General features: G+C 50.5%; 1 protein-coding gene across 1 annotated transcript; it reads right to left on the reverse strand.

Moving 5' to 3' along the window:
• Positions 1-685: 685 nt before the first annotated feature.
• Positions 686-9,934, reverse strand: PIWIL2 (piwi like RNA-mediated gene silencing 2). The gene is given in 21 exon segments (XM_071728897.1): positions 686-717; positions 720-796; positions 1,790-2,043; positions 3,465-3,570; positions 4,360-4,448; positions 4,669-4,788; positions 5,615-5,716; positions 5,836-6,024; positions 6,368-6,481; positions 6,565-6,705; positions 6,860-6,946; positions 7,088-7,172; positions 7,401-7,589; positions 7,817-7,930; positions 8,233-8,313; positions 8,403-8,530; positions 8,622-8,739; positions 9,019-9,129; positions 9,255-9,422; positions 9,519-9,588; positions 9,669-9,934. Coding segments are annotated over 21 exon segments (2,610 nt in total). The 5' UTR covers positions 9,904-9,934.
• Between the last annotated feature and the right edge of the window lie 223 nt (positions 9,935-10,157).

The raw sequence follows: 10,157 nt of genomic DNA on the forward strand, positions 1-10,157 counted from the left end.
AGGAGAGAAAAGAAGAAAGCAGAAAAAGGAAAAAAAGGAAAAAATGAGAAAAAAGGAAAAAAGAGGAGAAAAAGGAGAAAAAGGAGAAAAACGAAAAAAAGAAAAAAAGGGAAAAAAGGAAAAAAAGGAAAAAAGGAAAAAAAGGAAAAAAGGAAAAAAGGAAAAAAAGGAAAAAAAGGAAAAAAAGGAAAAAAAGGAAAAAAAAAGGAAAAAAAGGAAAAAAAAGGAAAAAAAGGAAAAAAAGGAAAAAAAGGAAAAAAAGGAAAAAAAGGAAAAAGGAAAAAAGAGGAAAAAAGAGGAAAAAAGAGGAAAAAAGAGGAAAAAGAGAAAAAAGAGGAAAAAAGGGAAAAAGAGGAAAAAGGGAAAAAAGGAAAAAAAAGGAAAAAAGGAAAAAGGAAAAAAGGGAAAAATTGAAATAAAATGAAAAAAAATGGGAAAGAACGGAAAAATGGAAAAAAATTGAAAAAAAAAACGGAAAAAAAAGGAAAAAAAGTAGAATAAAATTTCAAAATGGAAAAAAATGGCAATAAAATTTCAAAAATGGAAAAAAAATACCAACCCCATTCCCTTTCCCCCCCTCCATCCCCTCAGAGATGCCCCCACCCCCCTCCCCAGCAGCCCAGAGCCCTCCCTGCCAGATCCAGGCTATTTTTTTTTTGCCCCAAATCCCCAGATTTTGGTGTCCCTACCTCTGGAGGTGCTCGTGGCTGATGTTGCTGTGTTGAGCACACAGATGTACCTGGTGGGGATGCTGCAGCCCTGCCTGGAGACGTGGGCCAGGAGGAAGAAATCCTGCCTGGGGGAGGGAAGAGCTGCCTTTATTTCCCACCCTCCACTTCCTTTCTTTGCACCCCAGAAATTGTTTTTTTTGCAGTCCAGAATTTTTATTTTTGCACCCCAGAATTTTTTTGCATCCTGGATTTTTTTATTTGCACCCCGGATTTTTTTTTTTTTTTTGCACCCTGGATTTTTTTTTCTGCACCAAGATTTTTTTCGTTTTTTACACTCAGGTTTTTTCCACCCCAGGTTTTACACACCCCAGGTTTTTGAGCACCTTAATTTTGGGGTGGTTTTTTCTTTTTTTTTTTCCTTTTTCTTTCTTTTTTTTCTTTCTTCTCTTTTTCTTTTCTTGTTTTTTTTTTTTCTGTTTTTCTTTTTTCTCTTTTTCTTTTATTTTTCTTTTTTTTTCTATTTTTCTTTTCTATTCTATTCTTTTCTTTTCTATTTTCTTCTTTTCTTTTTTTTTCTTTCTTTTCTTTTTTTCCTTTCTTTTTTCTTTTTCTTTTTTTTCTTTCTTCTTTTCTTCTCTTTCCTTTTTTTCCTTTTCTTTTATGTTTTTTTTTCCTTTTTCTTTCTTTCTCTTTTTTCTTTTTTCCTTTCTCTTTTTTCTTTTTTTTCTTTTCTTTTTTTTTCTTTTTCTCTTTTTTCCTTTTTTCCTTTTCTTTTTCTTTTTGTTCTTTTTTCTTTTTTCTTTTCTCTTTTTTCTTTTTCTTTTCTTTTTTTCCTTTTCTCTTTTCTTTTTTTCTTTTTTCTTTTCTTCTTTTTCCTTTTTTTCTTTTCTTTTTTTTCCTTTTCTCTTTTCTTTTTTCTTTTTTCTTTTCTTCTTTTTCTTTTTTTCTTTTCTTTTTTTTCCTTTTCTCTTTTTCTTTTCTTTTTTCTTTTTTCTTTTTTTCTTTTCTCTTTTTCCTTTTTTCTCTTTTTCCTTTTTTTTTCTTTTTTTTTCCTTTTTCCTTTCCACCCCACCTTTTTTCCCCCCCCCCCGAAAAAAAAAATCCCTGCTGTCACTCACCAGTCTGAGCTGGTGACTGTGTGGTCAATGACTGTTCCTGGAGGGGGGGAGCTGAATTCTTCTGCTGCCAGGGTGTAGAAGTTGGTGCTCATTTGTTTCTGCACCACCACCACCACCATGCTGGGCTGGTAATTCTCAAAGGTCCCAAAACATTTCTGCATCTGGGGGATCTCATACTTGAGCACAGTGTCCAGCTGGCTGTCAGAAACCCCATCCCTGTACACCACAATTTTCCTGGGCAAATCGTGGTTCATCTGGAGAAAAAAAATGGGAAAAAAAAAAGAAAAATGCTCATGGGGGGGAAAAAAAAAAAAAAAAAAAAAAAAGTTGACCATTCAACCTGTGAATTCAACCCAGAAATCCCTCAGCCCCAGCAAAATGAGGGTATGAGGAATAATTTTTTTCCCTGGGAGGGTGGTGGGGCACTGGAAGAGGTTGTCCAAGGAAATTGTGGCTGCTCCATCCTTGGAAGCTCAGGATGGAGCTGGTGGGAGGTGTCCCCAGGGCAGGGGGTGGCACTGGATGAGTTGTAGTATCCACAGGATTTTATATCCAAGAGCCAAAGGATTTTGTATCCAAAAAAGCCAAATGATTTAAAATCCAAAGGAACCAAAGGATTTAATATCCAACAGCCAAAAGGATTTTATATCCAAAAAAGCCAAAGGATTTAATATCCAAAGGAACCAAAGGATTTAATATCCAAGGAACCAAAGGATTTAGTATCCAACAGCCAAAGGATTTAATATCCAAAGGAACCAAAGGATTTAATATCCAAAGGAGCCAAAGGATTTAGTATCCAACAGCCAAAGGATTTAATATCCAAAAAAGCCAAAGGATTTAATATCCAAAGGAACCAAAGGATTTAATATCCAAAGGAACCAAAGGATTTGGTATCCAACAGCCAAAGGATTTAATATCCAAGGAGCCAAAGGATTTAATATCCAAAGGAACCAAAGGATCTGGTATCCAACAGCCAAAGGATTTAATATCCAAAAAAGCCAAAGGATTTTATATCCAAAAAAGCCAAAGGATTTAATATCCAAAGGAACCAAAGGATTTGGTATCCAACAGTCAAAGGATTTAATATCCAAAGGAGCCAAAGGATTTAATATCCAAAGGAACCAAATGATTTAATATCCAAAGGAACCAAAGGATTTAATATCCAAAGGAACCAAAGGATTTAATATCCAAAGGAACCAAAGGATTTGGTATCCAACAGCCAAAGGATTTAATATCCAAAGGAACCAAAGGATTTAGTACCCAACAGCCAAAGGAGCCTCTGATTTTTGAACCACATTTCAAAGGAGGTTTCAGAGGGGCTGGCAGGGCCCCCTTTGCACTAATCCTGTCCCCTGGGGACCTATTTGCTGATTGCCACCAAACCTCCAGCTTCCAGTGCCTGTGGATGGATGGGAAAATCCCAGGAGCAGATCCCTGTCCCCTCACCCCCCCCCTTTTTTCTCCCAGTGGGAGGAGAGCAGAGGGCTCAGGAGCCAAACACAGCACTTCCCCCTCTGCCAGCTCCTCCTGGAGGGAAGCTTGCACCTTCCTGAGCTGAGGCTGAGCCCTTCCCAAGTGTTGCATCCAATCCAAAGGATTTTTGCTCCCTGGGGATGCCAATTTTGGGGTGTTTTGCCCTTGTTTCAACACCCTGGGGGGGTTGGTTGGGGCTCACCTTGTAGAAACGTTGGAGAGCTTCAGCCAGGCAGAGGCGGAGGCTGTCGGCGATTTCCTGGTGGGGCATCTGGAAAACAACCTTGGAAAACCACCTGGTGAGGACACTGGGGATGGAGAGGGGAGGAAAAAGAGTCAGGAATTCTCCTCAGCAGCTGAAGTCCCCCTGGATGTGGAAGGGAAGGGGAAGGGAAAAGGGAAGGGAAAAGGGAAAGGGGAGGAGAAGGAGAAGGAGAAGGAGAAGGAGAAGGAGAAGGAGAAGGAGAAGGAGAAGGAGAAGGAGAAGGAGAAGGAGAAGGAGAAGGAGAAGGAGAAGGAGAAGGAGAAGGAGAAGGAGAAGGAGAAGGAGAAGGAGAAGGAGAAGGAGAAGGAGAAGGAGAAGGAGAAGGAGAAGGAGAAGGAGAAGGAAGGAATAGGGGAAGAAGAGAGGGGAAAAGGGGGAGGAAAAGGGGGAGGAAAAGGGGGAGGAAAAGGGGGAGGAAAAGGGGGAGGAAAAGGGGGAGGAAAAGGGGGAGGAAAAGGGGGAGGAAAAGGGGGAGGAAAAGGGGGAGGAAAAGGGGGAGGAAAAGGGGGAGGAAAAGGGGGAGGAAAAGGGGGAGGTAAAGGGGGAGGAAGAGGCAAAGGAAGAAGAGGAAAAATCCAGGCTGGAGATTCCCACAGCTTCCCCATGGTGCTGTTTCTCCCTTCCCACCATCCCCACCCAGCTGGGGGTTCTGAGCACCTTTTCCAGGTGCAAAATTCCCAGCAATTCCCAGCCCCCCACTGCCCGCACTGGTGGGCAAGCAGGTCCTGGTTGGAACCAGGAGAGATTTCCTTGTCCCTATTTTCCTTTCCAGTGGAAAAACCTCTTCCCAGGAAAGCTCTGGGCCCCTTCCCCACCCTGGGCCACCACGTACTGGTTCATGCTGGCCACGAAGCCGATGACAGAACGTTTGTCACTGCTGGAGCAGTGGTAGACATCCATGCCAATGACCATCAGCTGTTTCTGGGAAGATGGAAAAAAGCAGGGAAAAGGGGATCAGGGGGAAGTCAGAAAGCTCCAGGATCCCCTGCCTGCACCCTGAGGGATGCTCCAGACCCAAACTGGGAGATTCCGCCCCGATTCCACCAGAGTTCACCCCTCAGGGAAGCTCTGGGATCACCTCAGGACTTGGAAACTCATCCAGGTTTTTTGGGGTTTTTTGGGGTTTTTTTTTCTGCTTTACCAGAGGGATGTCGACCCCCCAGAGCTCTCCCCCCATCTTGCAGTTCATCTGCAGAAGGACTTTCTGCACCACACTCCTCAGCTTGCCTGGCTGGCAGGAAAGGGACTGAGCATTGATAACCTGGAGAGAGGGAAAAGGAGAGGGAAAAGGAGAGGGAAAAGGAGAGGGAAAAGGAGAGGGAAAAGGAGAGGGGAGAGGGAAGAGGGAAAAGGAGAGGAGAAAGGAGAGGGAAAAGAGGGAGAAGGGTGGGGGAAACAAGGGTGGGGGAAACAAGGGTGGGGGAAACAAGGGTGGGGGAAACAAGGGTGGGGGAAACAAGGGTGGGGAAAAGAAGGGGAAAAAGAAGGGGAAAAAGAAGGGGAAAAAGAAGGGGAAAAAGAAGGGGAAAAAGAAGGGGAAAAAGAAGGGGAAAAAGAAGGGGAAAAAGAAGGGGAAAAAGAAGAGGAAAAAGAAGGGAAAAAGAAGGGGAAGAAGAGGGGGAAGAAGAGGGGGAAGAAGAGGGGGAAGAAGAGGGGGAAGAAGAGGGGGAAGAAGAGGGGGAAGAAGAGGGGGAAGAAGAGGGGAAAAAGAGGGGGAAAAAGAGGGGGAAAAAGAGGGGGAAAAAGAGGGGGAAAAAGAGGGGGAAAAAGAGGGGGAAAAAGAGGGGGAAAAAGAGGGGGAAAAAGGGGGGGAAAAAGGGGGGGAAAAAGGGGGGAAAAAGGGGGGGAAAAAAGAGGGGAAAAAGGGGGGGAAAAAGGGGGGGAAAAAGGGGGGGAAAAAGGGGGGGAAAAAGGGGGGGAAAAAGGGGGGGAAAAAAGGGGGAAAAAAGGGGGGAAAAAGGGGGGGAAAAAGGGGGGGAAAAAGGGGGGGAAAAAGGGGGGGAAAAAGGGGGGGAAAAAGGGGGGGAAAAAGGGGGCTGGAGATGCCCACAGCTTCCCCATGGTGTTGACCCAACCCCCCCACCCACCTGGGAGGGCACAGGGGTCTGCACACAGCAGAGCTTCTTGATGGCCACGTACAAATCCTCCCGGTTGGTGGAGATAATGCAGAGGAGCAACTGCACCTTGTCCTGTGGAGAAAGAAGGGGGTAAGAGGGTGGTGCTGCAGCTCCAGGAGACTCAGGAACCTTCCAAATCTTTCCCAGGGGGATTGCTGCAGCCCCTCCTGGGGAGCTCCAGCCCTCAGCACCTCAGTGCTCAGGACGCTCCGGATGGTTTTGGCGTAGGTCTCGATGCGGTCGTCCCGCAGCTCCACCAGGGCAGGTCGGCTGACATGCATCCCCATGGGACCACAGACCCCCTCCATGGCAGCCACCAAATCCCTGGCAAGGTCCTGCAGGCGTTTGGGGTAAACCAGGAACCAGTAATTCATGGCAACCTAAAGGAGAGAAGGAAAAGGAAACACGCCCGCTGGCGGCTCCCAACCCCGTGGCGCGGTGGGGAGATGGAAAGGGAGGGCAAGAGGGAGAAGGAAAAAGGGAAGGAAGAACAGGCTGGAAGTTTCCAGTTATCCCAGGAGAAGGTGGGGAAGCTGTCATGGCCCTCCAAACCTCCTGAGGAAAAATAGGCTGGAGGGTAAAGCCAACATAAACGTGGGAAAGGTTTTAACTGGGAGCGGGGCAGAGGGAGCTGCCAGGGAGAGGAAAACCCATCCCAGTTTCCAAACAGGAGGAATGTTGTTGGAAGGAAATGGCTGGGCTGAGCCAAGCCCAAAAGCTCACCACGGAGATGGAAGCTTCTCTTGTGACCTCCTTGCTCCAGACCAGGTCCTGGGCAGGGAGGAAGGAGCTGTGCCTGAGGTTGATCCTCTCCATGGGGAGAACTCGGCCCTGGGTCTGGATAAAAAAATCCATGGGCAGCTCCAGTGGTGTTGCTGGAGGGGTGAGGAAAAGCTTGGAAAAGCCCCCAAAGGTTTTACCTTGTGGATGTCAGTGTCCAGGCAGAGCCCCCAACGCTTCAGCTCCAGGGAAGCCTCAGGGCTGTCCCTGATCTTCTGCAGGAGGGTGATGAGACGGGTGTAGTGCTGCCTGGGGCTCTGCAGCATCTCCCGTGTCACCTCCTGCAGGAGGAGGAGGTGGGTTGGGGGGGAAAAAAAAAACCAAAAAACCAAACCCTCCCAGTTAGATCTAACCCTCCAGGTTAGATCTGGGGCTCAGCTCTTCAAATTGGGCAAAGGAAAGGAGGGTGAGCAGGGGTGCAAGGTGTGCTCTGACCTTCCTCATGCGACTCTCCTTCTTCATCTCCGGGAGCCCCGTCATGAAGGTGAGCTCTGGCACAAGCAGCACCATCTCCAGCTGATGCTGAGCAAGGGGGGGACAGGGACAATCAGCACCCCAGAAGAGGGTTGGGAGCCCAGTGACAGGCAGGGCAAAGTTTGGAGGAGCTGAGAAAACTCAGCAGCTCCCAGATTTCCCCTCCCCGGCTCCACGTTCCCGGCTCACCCTCCTCTCCTGCCCGCCTTTCTCCTTGGGTCTGTGGACAAGCAGTGGTTGGTCCAGCTCCCTGATGGTGATCCCATAGCTTTTCCTGGAAAAGCAGCAAGGAGATGACACAGAACCAGCAAGATGACACAGAACCAGCAAGGAGGTGACACAGAACCAGCAAGGTGACACAGAACCAGCAAGGAGGTGACACAGAACCAGCAAGGAGGTGACAGCAGGTGATGCGTTCCTGCTCACCCTTCCTGGGGCAGAGCATCAAACCCTTCCCCGTGGATAAATCTTCATCCCAAGGGATGCTCCAACAGATCCTTACCTGTAGTAGTCCAGGAAGGTCACCTGCTCCCCACTGGCCAGGGTGAAAGTGTCCCTGGGGCTCCTCTCCCAGTCGATGTCATCGATGCGGTAGGTGCGGTTGTTGTAGCGGGTCAGCACCACGCTGCCCACCAACTGCTTGATGCACTCAGCCTCAAAACTGCTCAGATTTTGTTTGTAGATGGTGTGCCTGGGGTGGGGGGGGCAGGACACCCTCACTCTGATCCCCCCCTCTGCCCCTGACACCCCCAGATCAACCCCCAAACCAAGGGGTAGCCACCAGCCCTGTGATTGTGGCTAGCGGTGCCCTGGCCCTGCTGGAATTCCATCTCCCAGGGCTTCTCTGGGATTTTTTTTTGTTTGTTTTTTTTTGGGGTGGGGGGTGTTATTATTTCCTCCCCTTTTTCTTTCTCTTACATGACATTCAGGACAGAATCATTACGGATGACTTTGTGGATGGGGTCAACCAAAAGGAAGAGGCCCCCATCCTTCCTGCGGATGCTGGCAGAGTATCCCGGCCAAATCTGCAGCCTGGAAGGGGGGAAAAAAAAAGGGTGGAAAAAGGGAAAAATGCCCAAAGACACCAAGGTTACAACCCCAGCTGCCAGCACGGTGCTGCCAAAGGAGCTGGGCAACCATCCCACTGGCCCAGAAGGGCTCAAAACACACTCAGGGATTTATTTCCCAGCTCGCAGCTCGTAATCCCTGAGCTGTGCTGCATTAAATAAAAAAAAATTGGGGTTTGGAGGTCAGGATAACCCAAGCTGGCAAAGATTCCTTAATTTCCAGCCCATAATTCCTGCCAGGGGGACAGGGATGTCCCCAGCACCCACCTGCTCTGCTGCAAGACAGTGGCCCGGGCAGGTTCAAAGAAATTTCTCCCGATCTGCTTCAAATCCAAGATTCTCATCACCCTGGGAGAGCAAAAATAAAGGAGGATGGGCTGAGGCTGGAAGGAAAGAGGAGAATGGGAATTCTCACTGGAATTTGGGGAGGGTCTGACCTCCTGAAAACCACGTTGTAAAAAGGGATGCAGAGGAGGGAGCTGGGCTCCAGGACCTTGGTGATCTGGATGGTGATGGTGACCTCTTCCCCATCACTCTTCCTCTCAGCCCTCAAGGTGATCACTGGCTGCGGGGAGAGAGGGATTTTCTCCTACCTGGAGATTTTTTTGGGGGGGAAAGGGGCTTATTTCTGCTTCCCCCCCCCCAGTCAGCCTCACCTGGGGAAGCTGGAGGGGGAGGTAAAGGATGGAACCATCAAAAGCTGTCACATCCCCAGTCACTGCCCGGTGCTCTTTCAGCATAGCAAAACGCATGTTCCTGCACTCCACCTCGGGGCTGGGAAAAAAAAAAAAGGGGACAAGAAGTAGGGGAAGACCCCTGGAAAATCCTCAATCCTTTAATTTTCCTCTCCCCCCCCTCCCGAGCCCTCAAAAAAAAAAAACAAAACAGGAGGAGAAAAAAAAGTTGGGAGCGCATTCCCTTCGCTTCCCGGTTTCTCCCGCGCCGGCTGCTCCACCTGGTGGCCACCGGGATGGAGAAAACCCTCGAGGGTTCTGCTCCCCTTCGAGGGGTCGTGGGGTGCCCGTCCCCCTCCCCAAAACCCCAGGCTGCTACCTGAAGGTGACGTGGTACTGATAGACGGCTTTGTTCTGGCAGTGGATTTTCACCGAGTTCAGCCCCAAGGGCAAAGGGGTCCCCTTGGCCACGGGCTTGGTCCTCGGGGCCCTAAAAGAGAGGAGGGGGCCCCAAAATGTGGGGCTGGGGGTCCCAAAAAAAAAAAAAAAAAAAAAAAAAAAAGGGGGAGTGGGGGAAGAGGAAAAGGGAGGGGGTCTCATCAATGCTTCACTTACGAGGTGCTGGCAGCCGGGGGGGTCTCTGGAGTGGGTGGCAGGGGGGGCCGCGTCCCTGGCAAGCAGAGGGAGGGGGTGGCAGCAGCGCTGGGTGTCCCAGGGGGTGTCCCGGGGGTGTCCCTCGTGGGGGGGCCGGGCAGCGTGTCCCCTCTGCCTCGCCACAGGGCCCTGTGTCCCCAAGAGAGGTGAGCCCCGACGGGGCTAAAAGCCCCCGACCCCTCACTCGTAGGGACAAGGGGGAGGGGGGGACGGGGACACACTCACCGCCCACGGGAGGGGAGCAGCACGGACACCCCCACGGGGTCCTCCACCACGGCGCCATTCCTGCCACAGCCTGCGGGAAGGAGAAGGCAAAGTGGGCACGGGGAAGGGACCCAAACCCAGCCCGCCCTCCCCTCACCCCCCGCCACCCACCCGGGGCCCACTCGGCCGCCTCACGAGTTGGGGGGGAAGGCCGCTCCCCCAGGCCTAGCCCCCACAGCAGGGAGGACAAGGGCGCTAAGGAAGGTCGGGAGCCGGGCCGCGGGGGTTGCGTGAGGCGTTGGGCGCGTCCCGGGAGGTTCTGCGGGATTAAAGGGGGAGGGGAAAGGCTGCGGGGGTCGGAGCCGGGCCGCGGGCTCCCAGGGCGCTGGGGCCACGGGGAAGCCATGACCGCCCCGTCGAGGCGGGCAGGCTCCCGCCCTGCGGTGCGCAGGCGCGGCCACGCCCATCATCCCCCGGCGCTGATTGGTCGGAGCGGGTGGCCGCGTCCCCTGAGGGAGTGGAGAGAGCCGAGAGAGCCCGCCGAGGGCTGGCGGGTTCCAGGCTTGAGGTAAAACACAAACCTGTAGCCCGATTGTTGGTGTGGGTAGAATTCCAGGTGAGGGTTAGGGCCAGCCAGAGTTTTCAGTGGTCACTCTTGGC

The sequence above is a fragment of the Heliangelus exortis genome, chromosome 30, assembly GCF_036169615.1.
Source record: "Heliangelus exortis chromosome 30, bHelExo1.hap1, whole genome shotgun sequence".
Classification (NCBI taxonomy): domain Eukaryota; kingdom Metazoa; phylum Chordata; class Aves; order Apodiformes; family Trochilidae; genus Heliangelus; species Heliangelus exortis.